Genomic DNA, 16,093 nt, shown 5'->3' on the forward strand with positions numbered 1-16,093 from the left:
TGGTAATGACTTCTCATTCCCCTACGAGTGGAACGGGGCAAATGCCTTTTTGAACTTCTGCGCATCGTCCTTGTCTTCTGCTTCACTCTGAGAGCATTCCTTCCAGTCGATTCGGTGTTGCAATCCGAGCAGACTCCCAATGACAATTCTGTACCCAAGTGTTCGCCGTCAGCTGTGTCAACACTGGATGGACATCGATTAGCTCACCTTCCAAACTGCAGGTCAAAGTTGCCCTTCAAGAGATGGACCATCTTCTTTCCATCCGGAAGCTCAACCTTGAAGTAGTTGCCCGTCGGTCCGACACGTGCCAACGCTCGCTCAGGCTCCGGCTCCCAGTCGATACCCTGTTTCTCCCCCGCAAGCTTGAACGATTCTTCCACCTTCTCGGCGAGTTCTTTGGGCACAGGCACAATTTGTACATGGGCGTGTCCACCTCGGCCGGCAAGTCGTCCGACTTCGAAGGTGACAGGAACCGCGCCATAAGAGGCATAGCATGCTCTCAAGGAGGACTTGAAGCCCTCCAATTCGGAAATAATCGACATGGCATCTTCGGCAGGGATGGAGAGCAGAGTAGGATGATGGGCGATGGGAATGATCTGACCAACGGCTGACATTTAGCTCTTTAACCACCAAGAAGTGACATTCTAGCTTACCAGAACGTGACCGCCACCAGGAACAAGTGGCTTTGATCCTCCTTGGGCGATGTGTTTGGCAGATGTGGGTATCAATTGACCCTTCGGCAGTGTCACATAGGTCTCAGACCCGATAGCAACGATGAGGTGCTTGGTGACCTTAGGGTTACTCAAGCAGAACCAGCCTAACAACGAGGATCAGCAACTGCCAGACATACGATACGTATTGCGACATGACTCACATTCTGCCGGTCCTAATTCCTTGCGCTTACTCTTCTCTTCTTCTCGTTCGACGACGACTGGGCATTCTCGGATATAGTGCGCATTCTCCAATCCGCAAGCTCGACAAACGTATCCTTGGGGTGGAGGTTTAGGCCCTCGTGGCTGTTCATCTTTTACTGGACATTCGCGGATGAAGTGGTCGGGCTGAAGTGAGGGGGCGGATCAGCTTGAAACTACGACAAGCAGTCTCCAACATTGGACTCACAGATTGACAGATCTTGCAAACATAGCCTGGAGGGGGCTTCGAGTTGTCCTTCGTATCTCTGCCAGATTTCTGAGGGCAGTCTTGGATCCAGTGCTACAGTTGGTCGTTAGCAAACCGCACGAAAAATCAGTTTCACTTGAACTCACCCCAGGTTGAGCACAGATCTTGCACACGTAACTGTCAGGAGGTGCACCATTTTCTGCTCGGGACTGTCAGCTTTATTCGATCGAGCGAAATCGTATAAATGAGCCGCTTACCTGTTCGACCCTTCTTGGCTGATTGTCCGCTGAAGAGGAAATTTTGATCGTCAAGTGCCGCTCGTTTCTTCCCGCTGGATGGTCCACTCGTGCTTGAGGGCATGACAAATGGATTGGGAGTCGCATTGGCTGGTCGAGCAGGTAACGGAGACGAGTTGGTCTGAGGCGGGAGTGTAAAGGCGTAGAACCACTGCGAGGAAAAGATATTATCAGCTCAGCTTATTACTGTCTATACTGACACTACGGCTGAGGACGGTAAACTCACTCTTGCTTTCTTCCCTCCTGCTGGCGGTTCTCCGCCCAACGCACCAAGCTTGACCGCCCTTGTCCATCGTTCTTCCTTTCCGCTTGCGCCCGTCCATCCCCAAGGCTCCCTCTCCCAGAACCCTTCTCCATCACCCCAAAGAAGATACCTAGGCCTCGTCTTCTTCACTACCTCCTCCAATGGAGCGGCTGAAGTCTCGAGCGTCACACCTGAAGTAGGAAACGATGGCGAGAGGGTAGAAAGGTGAGGCGGCGGAGAGGAGAAGAGAAGCAGGTCGACACCTTGGAAACCGGGAGGAAGGGCAGATGCGGAGTTTCTTGCAGAAGCGAAAGAGTCGGTCTCTTTCGATTGGGAGAAAAGCGGGTGGTTGATGATGGAGTCGACAGACTCGCGGGTGATCAGCGGGGCATACGATTCCTGTGCGGGTGCGTTAGTGGGTGTAAACTGTAGTAGTCGTTTGTGTGTGTTTACATACCCCTTTGGACTCAAACAACTCTTCGTTGTAGCTTCCACCGACGCAAGCGATCTTCAGACCTTGAGCAGTTGTGAGGACCGTTGATTTGCCTGATAATTTGAGGCGTCAGCTAGCTGTCAAGTCCCATAACTTCATGTTAGCTTACCGAGGAAAACAAGGTTGTTCGCGACTTCTCCACCAGTCTTTTCAATCTTGCTGATGACATCCTCTGGCAGAGCATATTTGCCCACAGTAAAGTATGTCGGGACGGGAACTAATCATGCGTATCATTCATTAGCTCATTTCCGCGGCCTAACTGGGCTTATACCAGCTAGTAAAAAGGATACTCACAGTTCAATCCCGCTACCTCACTACCGTCACTTCCTTCCGCGAAGAGATCACCGATGATCACACAAGCATCGAAGGGACCATGCTTCGCATTGATAGCTGTGATCTTGGCAACGAGCGTCTCGAGAGCAGATAGGGGAGAACCTATTGCGAGGCTAAGAGGAAGTGGAAGGTGTAATGGAAGTCACGGGGTGGGGGGGTGGAGGGAGTTCGGACAGACGAAACGGACGTGTCAGCTTTCGAGCGGTCTCAGGCAGAGATTACGGGGCACATACATCTTTAACGGCTGTGATTGTTGAGCCATTTTTGGAGGTGTTGAATGATGGAAGAAGGTAGAAGAGAAGAAGCAGAGATAGGAGGATATAGTTAAGTTGTGGATCATCGAAATCTCAGCTTCGGTGGAGGAACAACTTGAACGCACCGACCACTGGCTGATTACGTTTTTTGTGGCACTCTATTTATACATGCCCCATGAGCGATTTGATTGCTTTTCTACAAGAGAGGTTTGATTAGTAGCCGAGAATATCATGAGAGCATGGAAGTAAGATGCATGGAGGCTAGCCGAGGGTACTGTAAATGTGCTGCATCTTGCCCTTGCGTGACCGCAATGTCGAAGAAAAAAAACTGTCATTGCACAATTCAGCTCTTCCTCACCAGCAGTTGGGGACCATGTCTTCGTCCGCCCAGACTTCCGTTCGTGCAGCTTGTGCTTCCTGTCTTTGGCGATCTCTAGCACTTCTCCTATCAAGAAGGTGCCAAACGAAGTTGTTACTATTTGGTTCTCTACCAAGGGATTGAGTTTGTCGGTGCCAAGTCGCAAAGTGATGCAACGTTCGGTCTGATTGTTTATACGTTTCTAAAATCACATGAACCTGCTAAGAATTGGTTGCCCATGTCGCAATCTGCGCGAGAAGTGATGCTGAGGGAGTCGCAGACGTAGAGATCCAATCTTGCGCCATACGTTAAAAAAGTGTTTCGCTATAAGCCAAATGGTGGACTACAGCACTATTGGATTATCGGTCAGTCCGATGCCTTTCCCGCTTCAATGACGATATCTCTTTGACCAAGCAGCGTCATAAGCGATGATTGCTCATTGTGATCCGTGTTGATTGGAGATCGCACCAATCAGATATAGCACAGAACACATCATGATGTACTTGGGATGAAAATGTATGGGGTACATTTTGATTACTACGTTATGCTATCTTTGGTTATTGGTCGTGACTATAATATTTTACAACGGAATAATGTTACACACAACAACACCGTCACTTTCTGCTGGTTATCTCATCAGACTGACCATTTTTCATCGCGCATCCTCCCTTTCTAGCCTTCTCTACGATGTGTAGGAACGTGGCAGCCTCTGCTCTCGCAGAGACTTCTGCTTGTACCCTGTATCTCGTTAAAAGTTGCGATATCCTCAGAGATCATGTATGATGGGTGTCTTGATCTTTGGAGCGAGAGAGCGTAGTGATCGCAGCACAGACAGACGTTGTTCGTCTATCCCAGTATACCCCATATTAGTCCGTTCACTTCGTCATTACATCCGACCACGATACATTGATCGACTCACCACTTGTCTGTTCTTGATGTGGGCTCTTGTACGTGCTTATATCGACAGCAACATGTACGATCGTCTCGGTCGGTCCTGTCGACGTCAGAAATGTTAGTCCATCTCGAGCTGGGGGCATCAGAACTGACTCATCAAGTCAGTCACTCACGGGTCGGCGTAGGCGTGTCCTCATCTGCCTGGACATGTATGTCTTCCCGCCTAATATCTCCTGCCGAGCCATACAAAGAGAGTCAGCCCCTACCACCCCTCTAGCAGAGTCCGCCGAAGCTCTCGAAGCAGAGCGGCTGTCGAACGTCATCGCTGGCACTCACGTTGAGAGTTCGCGTCCACTGAATAACCCAGATCTCTTGGCTTGAAAAGCGGTCGACCTAGAGTAGTCGGTATAGCCAAAGCGAGTACATATGCGACCAAGAAGAATCTCGTCATGTCTTTTGTGTATTGCAGTGTGGTTCTAGGGCTACGATACTGTAGTATTTCAGACCGTTCGATCGGAAGATGTATTTTTGGGTGTGAAGAGGTAGAAGTGGAAGATGTACTATCATATTCATCTTTTGCACGTCTTCTCATGCACACGCTCTCATTTAAGATAAGCCATCGGTCGCTATCACATCCCATAGACTGGGATGACTACCAGTGGTGCGTACTCGCCACCTCACCTCCACTCGAAAGCGGATATGCGACACTTATCCCAACTGATGGGATAAGTAGAGAGGATCGGACAGATCTCCATTATGTGATGAACGCCGTTCCGTTGGTCTGGGTCCTCAGTAGCCGGGACGGGGTCACATACAAGGCTGGTATTGAGTGAGAACGTGCATGTATGTATGTGTGACATAACGTCGTCTTGACTTCGACCTGTCGACAACGAATGCCATTCTGTGTGAAACACCACTACGATTGTCAAACAGCGCTCGGCCGCGGGGCAACTTGCTGAATACCAGGCACGTAGGCAGAAAATAAACTGCCACTGTACCAGCTCTCGTCGCAACTTGTTATAGCCGGTCCGGTCCGAATTGATGCATGGTGCCCCTCTTTCCTCCTCGTCCCTCCTCGTGACGGGGTGACGTTTGCCGATCAACCTATTCGTGCTTTGTCTCGTTCTTTGAACGACCATCAACCAACAACGCAACTACACATCATCTCGTTTCTGGACTCACTAAACAAGATCGAAAACAACACAATATGGTATGTCATCACAACACAGTCAGGACACACCTCGATACTCGCTGACGTACAGTCCCATAGTCTCACAAACCAATCGCAGGTGTAAGTATATTTCCCCTCCTTCCGCTCACCATCATCCTTCAACCACTTCTTACTCGCCGCCGAGTCTCGACGTCTCACTTTGATTCCACTTCAGAGATGCGCCCCGCTATTCGACCCGGTCTGTCATTAAAAAAAGCGGCAGAGACATTGACTTGACTCCCCCACTCGCAGCTCTCAGGCGCATCCCTCGTCGCTGGAATCTTCGCATACACACGCTTCGGTTCTGTCCCTTCTCTCGTCGCTTCGTTCGGCGTTGGAAGTGTGATGGCCCTCAGCTCGATGAGGATCAGAGATGGGATGGAGTACGGATATGAAGGTGCTGCGGGTGAGTGGGAGTCTTCCTTTGATGTTGGGCCATGACTATGCAGGATCATTGTGATCTACATAGACAATCGAAGAATGTGATTGGACAACTTTGCTGATTAACATCGTTTTCAACAATTTAGCGAGTTCTGCTGTTCTCGTTGTTCCAACATTACGGTGAGCCACCTAATCCTGTCCTTGCCCTGATATGTTACACTTCTTGTACTTCTCCTCGTGTTCCTGTGGGAGGCGATCTCTTCTGAGCACCGAAAGCTGATGTTTGATTATCACCTCCCAGTCGAGCAATCCGAACTCGAACGGCGATACCAACGACAGTGTGTCTCCTAGCCGCAGCGAGTACGGCATATTACGTTCGCGAAATCGCTGAAAACAGCCGACATGCGGTGATCTAAGTAGTCTCAGGAGGATCAGATCTGTCGATTGGAGCGGGCGAACGCGGCGAACTCAGTAGGATCCAGTCATGTTGTGTGTGAGGCAGGTGATTTGTATGCAATCAAGGAATCATAAGGAAGGAATTAACGATCGTAGTGGATCGAGGTTGGAAGTGATTTCGTCAAGGGGTGAGATGTATGATGCATATCGAGTTTCTATAACATGTATTGAATATGGCGATGCGTGTTATGCAGTGTGCAGAGTAGGGAACCAATGTTCGTGTATGATGCAAGGTATCATTCGTCCAACTTGGCAGGTTGGCTAGGTGCGTCCTGTTGAAGTCGAACATCAGTAATTTGGCTTAGGTCCAGCACGAAGCCCATACTCACTCTGATCATTATGCTAATTCTATGTCCTGATTTGAGTCTCTCTCCATCCCATACTGACCCTTCGTGATTGTTATGCAATATCGAATGTTCGTAGCCATATCTTATCGAGTCGCTAGAGTCATTGATGCCAACTGATCAGTCCGTTTCTCCAATGGATTAATGGTGTGTCATCCGTTATGACTTACCGTTGTAGATATACAGACCCCGAAGTCAATTTCACATCCCACCCTTCTCCCTCTCCCTTCGCTCTGACCAAACGTAATGTTCTCTCTGCACCTAACGAAACACCACAAATCACACTACCTGACGCTTGTAGATTATCCACATGACCCAGTATCTCACCCTCCGGCGCTAGATGCAAGAGATGAGTAGAAGTTCCTTGGGGCGGTAGTGAATCTGGGTTAGGCGGTGGGAGGTCTGGTAAGAGCGAATAGAGACGAGTGAGGATCGAGGATAAGGAAGGAGATGAGGTGGGCGAGGGTGGGAGTGAGGAGAGAAGGGTCTCGCGATACTGGTGAATGACAGAGTCGTAGTGGCCCTATGTGCAAAGGAGGATATGGTTAGGATTCAACCCTAATTTGTGCGGTTCCCCTACTAGTATGCCGACATCTTAAGGAGTGACGGGGCATCAAGGGGTGTCATGGTGAAAATTTCAAAAGCACACGCACCTCTTCAAATCCATATCCACCGACGAACTGATCCTGCAGTGCCTCCATATCATTTGTGCTCGACCCGGCCGTTTCTTTGCTACCCGTGACAACTCCACTCTTCGATCCCCTACCTCTTCTCGTCCTCTTACGGGCAACATCCACTCTGTCCAATTTCCAAAGAGCCATCTCCAGAAGAACTCTACATTCCTGCGGTGTGAAGAAATCTGGCCATAGTAGAAAATCAGATGGTTTCGATTCGGTCTCTCTCTTCACTCCGGTAAGAGTTGACGTCGAGCTGGTTACCTGCGAATTCGAAAGTGAAGACGAAGAACCGGAGGTGGAGGTACGATGTGGTCTGATGAGTGGAGAGACGGAATGAAGTGTGAGTGCAGGCGATCGCGAACTATTGATGGGTGTAGAAGAGAACAGTCGTTTTGTGATCGGTCCTCGAGCACTGGATATGATCGTAGTAGCTCCCCTCATGGTGCTTGTCCTTCTACAACGGAATCGTAGGTCATAGGTTAACTGAAAAGTAATTTCAGCCCCGAAAGATCAACATCGCCGAGAATGATGTGATGAGTTGAGTTGAGTAATTGCGGAGATAGCCGCCGGTCTGGCGTAAGCTAACCCGAATTAAGCTGCTATAGCTCCAGTCGATATCGGTCATATCTACAAACTCGAACATTCCTTCTCATCACTTCTCTAAAATCACAGTCATAAACTGACCGCATCGCACTCACCCTTATCTGCTTCTAGCTAGTTAGTGATCATCGCATCATTCGAATCAAATTAAACGTTTACCGCCAAAATGGCAACTTCTCCGCCACCCCCTGCACCTATGGCTCCGGTCTCGCGATCCAATCGACCTCAGATCGTAGGACCTGATGCTCCTGAGACGCCGTATCCATTATTTTTAGAGGGCAGCGTCACGAAAGGTTTCGGGAGAGGTGCGAGGTTCTTGGGTATCCCGACTGGTGAGTGGGAAACGAACGTATGACTAGTTGAATGCAGACGATTGTGTGCTGATGAGAATGTCTTTCTTGTACCCTTCCTTGATCTCACGCCTTCCGCTTGGCTCGACCATCGTTGCTTTTCAATTCTTACGATGTCCTCCATCATCTTCATCAATATTTACCGCACACCGCTGCTCTGCTCGCACCTCCTCAGCCAATCTGCCCGACGAGTCGCTTTCACCGCTTAACGATCTCCAAATGACCGGTATCTACTACGGTTTTGCCCGTATCCACCCTTCCTTCTCAACGCCCTTACCTACCGCTCACCCTTCCCCATCCACCTCACGTCCCACCACTCCTTCACTCACCAGCTCAAGCACACTCGGACCTCCTCCGGTACCTCATGCGCCTCACGCTGTATCTCCAGCAGAAGTGGAGAGATTATCGCAAGATGCGCTGGAGGCTTTGCCATCTGTTACGGCTCCGTATCCACCTGAAAATAAGGCGCAGAGATGGAGTAAAGAGGATGAAAAAGTTTGGCCGATGGTGATGAGCGTAGGGTGGAATCCGTATTTCAAGAATGAAAAGATCACAGCGGTGAGTGGACGGCGCCCTCCCATCTTCCTGGATCTCGAGTTTTGTCTTCTTAGCAGAATAGCTGCAAGACGAGAGCTGTATCATGTAATGGGACGGCACAAGAGCGTGGTCTTCAGAACATTTAGCTGATAGCCAAATCCCGGACGTCCGCAGGAGGTCCACATTATGCACCCTTTCAAAGCCGATTTCTACGGTCATCACATGTCGGTCCTTGTACTGGGTTACATCAGACCAGAACTGGACTACGTTTCCAAAGGTGCGCAAGCGTTGCTTCGGTATCATCTCGAACGCGGACCGAACTGACCATGTCTATTTACCTCGCAATTAGACGCCCTTGTAGAGGATATCAAGACGGATGTCAAGGTCGCTCTCAATTGCCTGGCTCGACCGGAATACGCCAAATATGCCCATGACGATTTCTTAGTCCGGGACAAACTTCCTTAGTGAGGTGGGGCCGAGACGATACGTACGGACTGGGAAGGCGGAAATCGAGTTCGATCGCACCTTTTCTCATAGGATAGAGCAGGGAAGAAATGAAGCTGTGTTGCGGATTAGGACAAAGCAGAGCGGTGTAATAGACAAGAAAGAGAGAGAGAGAGCATGAGAATAACGCATTACATATAGGATTTGTAGTCTAGATGGGTATGAGAAATGAGAGGAAATGAACCACATGACATCGTCGTTTGCTCAACCCGAGCTCTATATCGTATGCCTATGACATGCCCCTGCGTTATTGTGTGATACTACGCCGAGACCCTTTTGATATCGGTATACGAGTATGCTATATATATGCTGTTCCTATATCATCGTACAACAAGTCTCCCATCTAATGGCTCGCCCGATGTTGAGCTGCTGATCCTCCACTTGCCAACTACCTGTTGTCTCTATCACTGCCCCCTACAATCCACTCATCTGCTACACGCACCACTTTCTAACCGACCTCTCACTCAAACCAATCCACACACTTCCTTCTCAACTCAAGTGTCAACTCCCCTGATCGCTGTCTCATCACTCTCCGCTTGCTCCTCCTCCGCGATGAGACCCCTTCGCTCCAATCTTATCTCCCCATCGGTTTTTATCAACCCCTTGACTCTCGCATACGTCTCCAAAACTTCCAACTGTCCTTTATATCCTTCCAACAACCTTTCGATCCAACCCCCTTTCGGGAAAGCTTTTTGCCATTGATTATGTAAATGGATTGACCAAATATCTCCCACCTTAGCTTCCAAAACTTCCCTTCCACTCTTCCCTGCGTCCGAGTCCGCGTCCCAAGGTGTGCCCGCGAAATCTTTCGGATCAGAGTCGAAAGGATCAGGAAACCTGTTATCCAATCTACAGTTCCTCGGATCCGAGAAACACCAAGGTAGGACGCTGAAGGGTTTGATGTGCGCCGCGATTAATCGTCGGTGGAGTTTCGAGTAGAGGTGTGAGCCCCATGTGAAGGTGTTGGGTTTAGGAAGTGGGGAAGAGGACATGATGTGGAAGGCTTCGCATAGGTACGGAGAGTGTTTTTCGAAATGCATAAGTGCACCATTAAGACTGAAGTAGGGTTTGTCTGCGAGTTTCGATATGTCAGCAAGGCGCAAGGCGAACACGAAGCAAGATGTAGCTGGATGCGAAAGAGCAGAAAGAGTAAAAGAAGCAAAGTGGTCAAGCGAGGAGACAGAATAGTGGCATGCGCTCCACCGTCGCATTGTATTCAACAACGCCATCGCACTCACCATAACAGTCCCATTGGGTGACCCACTCGCTCTCCGTCAAAGGATGTAGATCTCTCGTCAAGACCTGATCCATATCCATCCATATTCCTCCAAAATGCCACAATACCAACAACCTGATCGCATCTCCATCTACCCATCCTCTCTCATCGAACAGTCCACCTTGACGAGAACCGCCCAAACTGCCGATCACACCTTGTAGTTCTGTCCCTCGTGTCCACTGGTCCATATCCACCTGTTTCACTTGGATATATTCTCCCCATTTATCAAGGTATGGTTTGACAAAAGGATTGTTCGACACGACATCCGCCCCGTTCGTCCATAGGATCATTTTCGAATGAGTGAGCGGTTGTGTAGCTAGGAAAGATAGGAAAGTAGCTTGTTGTCTTTCGCCAAAAGGGATCAGATCGGATCGCCAATACGTATGATATATGACTGGTTCGAGAGGTACACCGGGGATAGGTTGGATTGTGGAGGAAAAATCGTAACATGACATGCCACGTTTGAGCGAGATACCGGGTGAAAGCAAATGTCGTTTGGGAGCGTTATGTTTCGTGAGGTTGTATTCTGGTGACAGGAGAGAAGGAGAGAAACAACCTCGTAAAGGTTCGATTTCGTCAATTTCTTTTCGGATCCATTGTCGAGAGAAGATAGAGAATTCAACTTGGAGTTGATATTTCCGTTTCCACCATATGAAGCCATACACCAAGCTCAGTAAAAGAAGCAAGGGTAGACCCCAACGTCGAGCAGCGGAAGACTTCTTTGTCCCGCCTCCTCCTCCTCCTCCTCCACCGGATAGAAGCCGTAATGGCCATGGCCAGCCTGCAGAACCTCTTCGACCTCGTCGATGGAAAGGTAGATACGAGAAAGAACTTCCTCTATTCCGCTTCTTAGATTTCCCCTTCGTCGTACTGCCCGGCAAACCGGACCCATTGACTCCCCCGAGGTAGCTATCTTCGTCATCTGATTCATGATCATGTTGGGAGGCAGATCTTCGTCTTGAGCGAGCATAGCCGTTGTTACCGCCGGCAGTGTAGGTCGAGCCGCTTCCTCCGATGACGCCAGGTATATGCGATGGTCCAGGAGATCCGCCATAGCCCATTGGTAAAGAAGAAGGAGAGGCGTACTGATCCATGTTGAGTATCGTACCCTGAGGGAATGAGGATGAGTTAGGGTTGTTGAGGGAATCCAGATCAATCGTAGATCCGGCTGTGTGGATCGATCCTAGTGGTCGGTTAAGCGTTGCAGCTCTGCGATGCGGTACGGCCATCGACGTTGATGCGTCATACGCTTTGCCCATGTTGTCCGTTGTTATGGATGCAGGTGGTAGTTGCTCATCGCTCGAGGACAGGGATGGTCGAGCATGGGTATCAGCGGGAGAGTGACTCCTGTGAATAGTAAGAGATACGTTAATCTGTGATCTAACTGCTCAAGAAACAGAAGACATACCATCCGACATCAGACCATCCTCGAGCGCTACTGCTCCCCTCTGCTTCTGACTCTGTACCGGTTCCCTGTCCATCATCCCGAGCTCTACCATTTATGCCATCTGCGCGTGGCTGGTGAGCACGCCAATGGGTGCTTTTGCCTTTTTGATTTGGGTTCATATTTGCCAGCCCGGAGCTCGTCGCAACCAAGTACCCAATGAAGAAGACGAAGTGTGCCAAAAAACGCAGTGTTAAATGTCTATGATAAAGCTGTCCACCGACATATTGTGCTTGTCAACGTTTCTAAAGCGAGTACGTACTGAAACGAGCTCTGCACTGCTGTGACAACCACGCAAAAGTCAGTTCCAACCATTCATTCAGTTACCGCAATTCTCTACTGACGCGATCTACTGTCTAGTACATCATCTGTGATATCACGTGACTTCACCCTGACAGTGCTTTAACCGAGCGTACCTTTGTAGTTGTTTCGCAAGTGCCACACTGCCGTTATGCAGCGGGAATAACCGGACAGGAGAGATGGGTAGTAGCAGCATGTATTCCGTCATCTCCCTTGCACTTAGTGGGTGGGTGGTAGTGCCGAGGTCGTGATGTGTACCGTCTACTATTCGCCCATTCCATTTCATTCCATCTCATCTTTGATTTGTTGATCTCCATTCTCTCACTCTCACTCTCTAAAACCTTTACTCGCACGTAATCTACTTTCATGTGAGTAGATACAGTAGACGTGTAGATGGATGGATCAGTGACTAACCGTACTGTACCACATCCAGTCATAATGTCTCAAGCTGTTCCCCCCTCTTGGAAGGTATGTCGCCATTCTCGACTACTCCCCCATCTTTACGCGTCTTTGCCCCATCCACTTCGAGACAGTCTTCCATCCACCTTTGCATCTCTTCCCTGCTTCACAAGACTCCTCGCTGACACGTCTCACCTTTCTTCACCCTCAACAGGACCTCGGCAAGTCCTCCTCCGACCTCCTCCTTAAGGACTACCCCATCCAAGGTACTTCCCTCGAGGTCAAGACCCTCACTCCTTCCAACGTCGCCTTCAAGGTCGCCGGTATCAAGGATGACAAGACCAACGCCATCTCTGGTGACATTGAGGGTAAATACGTTGACTTCAAGAACGGCTTGACCTTCACCCAGGTGAGTTTCGTGTCGTGAAGGAGCGAAAGGTGGCGTCATGAGCATTGTCGGTCCGACACTCCGAGCCCTAGTCCGGTTAGGGTGTCTTGCATCGCTCGGTCCACCCTTTGTAATCGTGGAAGACAGCGTGATGCGGCCCACAGACCAAGGCGTTGCATAACGGAGACTCGACGAGACGAAACGCACGTGTGCACAGCGCTGACGCCATTCTTTCATATCACAGGGCTGGACCACCACCAACCTCCTCCGAACTCAGCTCGAGCTCGAGAACCAGATCGCCAAGGGCCTCAAGCTCGACCTTGCCACCACCCTCAACCCCGCCAAGGCTTCCAAGTCTGCTATCTTGACTGCTATCTACAAGCAGCCTAGCTTGCACACCCGAGCCACCGTTGACCTTTTCAAGGTGAGTCTAGCGATATTCGCCCATGGCATTCAAGAACTTTCCGCTGATGTTTCAACTTTACTTGCGTACCATCCCCTTTTTGTCAACCCTCCCATGTACCATTGCACTATCCTTCTCTTTGCACTGCTCTCTCGATGACCCGATCACCACACCCAGGGCCCCACCTTCACTGCTGACACCGTTGTCGGCCGTGACGGTTTCCTCTTCGGTGCCGAGGCCTCTTACGATGTCCTCTCCGGTGCTATCACCCGATACGCCGGTGCCGTCGGCTTCTCCGCCCCCGAGTACGCCATCACCCTCCACGGTCTCGGCAACCTCTCCACCTTCGCCGCCTCTTACTACCACAAGGTCTCCAAGGACGTTGAGGCCGGTGCCAAGGCTGTCTACGACACCAAGTCTACCACTGGTGGTGTAAGCCTCGAGGTTGGCGCCAAGACCTACCTTGTGAGTGCAGCGGCGACATCGCAAAGCCATACTGGAATCTGAGGGCTGATGTATTTGCCTTTAGGACAACGCCGCCTTCGTCAAGGCCAAGATCAACAACGCTGGTGTCCTCGTCCTCGGTTACACCCAGGCTCTCCGACCTGGTGTCAAGGCCTCGTTCGGTTTGGCCATTGACTCTACCCGACTCAACGAGCGTGAGTTGGATTGTGAATGGGTTGTCGAAAGCAGACTCTTTGTACTGATGTTCATCCTTTGCCTTTTGCAGCCACCGCCGGTCAAGCTGCCCACAAGGTCGTGAGTATATGCAATTCCGCGAGTACAGGTATCCAGGCTAATGTGGTTGTTGCATCAGGGCGCTTCGTTCACCTTCAACGCTTAAAGGAAATAATAGTAAAAAACAGTGGATGGGGTATAACGGTAGCAGTTTTAGTACAGTGGGATGCAGATCTAACACCCGGATTTGTGCATGTGTATGTGGTTGTGCAGCTGCAGTCCTGTTTCATTATGAGCTTGTGTCTGAATGGCCGTATCATTTGAAGCACTCCGTTGCCATCAGCAGAGATCAACAAAGCTCATAACGCGGTCGTGTCACGTCATATCTCCGAATCACCGAGGGTGTGTGGCACCTGTGCCTCTCTCGACCGAAGTGACGTCCTGTTCTCCTACTTTCCTCTTTATTCTGCCTTCCTTTCATGTTCAACAAGATCAACTTATCAAAAGACCAAATACATAAAAGCATCATAGCATAATTAAGATGTCAGACCGAGGTCGATCACGTACCCCCAAATCACTCACACGTTCTCCTTCACCTTCTCATTCTCGATCAAGATCACCTCTCAAAACTACATCCACCTCAAGAAATGGTGATGCGAGCACCGGTGGTGCTGTCGGTGTTGGAGGATCAAGGGTGATTGTGGTTTCGGGATTATCGAAGAATGTTCAGAAGGGCCATTTGGAAGAAATCTTTGGAGAGTACGGGAAGATTACAGGGCTGGATTTGCCCTTGTTCAAAGTTTGTAAGTCCCATGTTCACCTTTCCCGCTTCTCTCCAAAGTTCGCGATTTGGAAGACAAAGGAGCTACGGACGAGACGCTTTACGAAAGCGTCACAGCGTAGATGATAAGACTGTGTATGAGAAGAGTACTACAACTTATGTGGGGCGAAGGAGCTAGAGGGATGGTCGTGGTAGTACATCAACACCGACATTTAGCTGACCTTCTACTCTGTCAAGCCGGCCTGAATAGAGGCAAAGCTGCTATCGAGTTTGACCGAGCTTCCGAAGCTGAAAAGGCTGTGAAACACATGGACGGAGGACAATTGGACGGTTCCTTCTTATCAGTCCAGGTGAGCTACTACTTCCAGATTGTCTCAAGCAGTAGCTGACTATTCGTGAACGTGTACAGATCTCTGAACATCCTTTACCACCTCCTCAACCCCAATCACCCGTTCGTCGACGACCTCGTTCCATCTCTCGTTCTCGATCACCTGCCTATCGACGTCGAAGATCACCCACATATTCTCGTTCACCTTCACCTGTCGGTCGACGAGGTTCTAATTATAGACGACGATCGTTATCCCGTTCACGATCACCTCCACCTCGAGGTGGTCCTGGTGGATTCCGCGGAGGAAGGGATACATACATCCCTTCGGGTGGTGGTAGAGGGGGAGGATACGGTGGTGGACCCCGAGGTGGTGGTGGTGGATATGGTGGACGAGGTGGATATGGATCTGGACCTGGAGGACCTGGACCCAGGAGAGATCGAAGTCCCCTCCCTGTTAGGAGACCAGGAGAAAGAGGTGCACCACGTCGACCCAGTCCAGAATACGTTCGAGGTGGAAGGAGGAGTTTCTCTCCTCGCAGTAGGAGTAGAGGAAGAGGAAAGAGTTATTCACGATCAAGATCGAGATCGTATTCCAGCGTTAGTAGGAGTAGGTCACCAGCACCAAGAAGGAAGAGATATACTCCCAGTAGAAGCAGGAGTAGGAGTAGGAGCAGGAGTATGAGTATAGATTCAAGGAGTAGGAGTCCGAGTAGAAGTGCCGGTATGAGAAGCGTCAGTCCGAAGAAGTGAGCAAGGAGACGCGGAAATAGGAGGTGAATATAGCAAAGGGAGCAAGGAAGAAGTGCAAAAGTTAGACGCAATGGACTCAAAATTGGAATCTGTGCTATATATGCATATAAGTGAACAACGCTGTAGCTGTATGCAGCAAACGCATAATTGTCCAGCTGTGATACAACATGGCCGTCCACCATTCAGGTTATCAGACGGTCGAGAGTCGCGTGTCGTAATACAGATGTCCATGCGCGCGTTTCATCATTTCAGCATTACCGGAATACACTGTGGTTCATTCAACGTCAACATTATTA

At 49.9% G+C, this 16,093-nt stretch overlaps 8 protein-coding genes across 8 annotated transcripts; 4 read left to right on the plus strand and 4 right to left on the minus strand.

Annotated features, from left to right (window-relative positions):
* Positions 1 to 21: 21 nt before the first annotated feature.
* On the minus strand, positions 22 to 2,747 carry CI109_102623 (uncharacterized protein; the record flags this gene model as incomplete). Its single annotated transcript, XM_065967167.1, has 12 exons — positions 22 to 148; positions 208 to 596; positions 654 to 817; positions 875 to 1,058; positions 1,120 to 1,212; positions 1,266 to 1,318; positions 1,377 to 1,566; positions 1,642 to 2,058; positions 2,117 to 2,205; positions 2,262 to 2,369; positions 2,447 to 2,598; positions 2,719 to 2,747. 12 exons carry the CDS (start codon positions 2,745 to 2,747, stop codon positions 22 to 24), a joined length of 1,995 nt encoding a protein of 664 aa, XP_065823239.1.
* A 1,116-nt stretch (positions 2,748 to 3,863) lies between these two features.
* Positions 3,864 to 4,442, minus strand: CI109_102624 (uncharacterized protein; the record flags this gene model as incomplete). The annotated part of the gene is made up of 4 exons (XM_065967168.1): positions 3,864 to 3,943; positions 4,017 to 4,091; positions 4,165 to 4,224; positions 4,328 to 4,442. The coding sequence occupies 4 exons, from the start codon at positions 4,440 to 4,442 to the stop codon at positions 3,864 to 3,866; spliced, it is 330 nt and encodes a 109-aa protein (XP_065823240.1).
* A 756-nt stretch (positions 4,443 to 5,198) lies between these two features.
* CI109_102625 (uncharacterized protein) lies at positions 5,199 to 5,998 on the plus strand (the record flags this gene model as incomplete). Its single annotated transcript, XM_032006344.1, has 5 exons — positions 5,199 to 5,201; positions 5,262 to 5,282; positions 5,454 to 5,607; positions 5,729 to 5,762; positions 5,884 to 5,998. 5 exons carry the CDS (start codon positions 5,199 to 5,201, stop codon positions 5,996 to 5,998), a joined length of 327 nt encoding a protein of 108 aa, XP_031859365.1.
* A 276-nt stretch (positions 5,999 to 6,274) lies between these two features.
* CI109_102626 (uncharacterized protein) lies at positions 6,275 to 7,500 on the minus strand (the record flags this gene model as incomplete). Its single annotated transcript, XM_032006345.1, has 4 exons — positions 6,275 to 6,310; positions 6,368 to 6,479; positions 6,553 to 6,905; positions 7,036 to 7,500. The coding sequence occupies 4 exons, from the start codon at positions 7,498 to 7,500 to the stop codon at positions 6,275 to 6,277; spliced, it is 966 nt and encodes a 321-aa protein (XP_031859366.1).
* Positions 7,501 to 7,825: 325 nt separating this feature from the next.
* CI109_102627 (uncharacterized protein) lies at positions 7,826 to 9,011 on the plus strand (the record flags this gene model as incomplete). Its single annotated transcript, XM_032006346.1, has 4 exons — positions 7,826 to 7,991; positions 8,185 to 8,567; positions 8,721 to 8,823; positions 8,896 to 9,011. 4 exons carry the CDS (start codon positions 7,826 to 7,828, stop codon positions 9,009 to 9,011), a joined length of 768 nt encoding a protein of 255 aa, XP_031859367.1.
* Positions 9,012 to 9,544: 533 nt separating this feature from the next.
* Positions 9,545 to 12,266, minus strand: CI109_102628 (uncharacterized protein; the record flags this gene model as incomplete). Its single annotated transcript, XM_032006347.2, has 5 exons — positions 9,545 to 10,122; positions 10,289 to 11,673; positions 11,735 to 11,982; positions 12,033 to 12,051; positions 12,187 to 12,266. 5 exons carry the CDS (start codon positions 12,264 to 12,266, stop codon positions 9,545 to 9,547), a joined length of 2,310 nt encoding a protein of 769 aa, XP_031859368.2.
* Positions 12,267 to 12,508: 242 nt separating this feature from the next.
* CI109_102629 (uncharacterized protein) lies at positions 12,509 to 14,104 on the plus strand (the record flags this gene model as incomplete). Its single annotated transcript, XM_032006348.1, has 7 exons — positions 12,509 to 12,538; positions 12,684 to 12,878; positions 13,102 to 13,281; positions 13,438 to 13,725; positions 13,790 to 13,919; positions 13,991 to 14,019; positions 14,078 to 14,104. The coding sequence occupies 7 exons, from the start codon at positions 12,509 to 12,511 to the stop codon at positions 14,102 to 14,104; spliced, it is 879 nt and encodes a 292-aa protein (XP_031859369.1).
* A 375-nt stretch (positions 14,105 to 14,479) lies between these two features.
* On the plus strand, positions 14,480 to 15,797 carry CI109_102630 (uncharacterized protein; the record flags this gene model as incomplete). Its single annotated transcript, XM_065967169.1, has 4 exons — positions 14,480 to 14,741; positions 14,957 to 15,069; positions 15,129 to 15,414; positions 15,466 to 15,797. The coding sequence occupies 4 exons, from the start codon at positions 14,480 to 14,482 to the stop codon at positions 15,795 to 15,797; spliced, it is 993 nt and encodes a 330-aa protein (XP_065823241.1).
* Positions 15,798 to 16,093: the final 296 nt, after the last annotated feature.

Source organism: Kwoniella shandongensis, chromosome 4, assembly GCF_008629635.2.
Source record: "Kwoniella shandongensis chromosome 4, complete sequence".
NCBI lineage: Eukaryota > Fungi > Basidiomycota > Tremellomycetes > Tremellales > Cryptococcaceae > Kwoniella > Kwoniella shandongensis.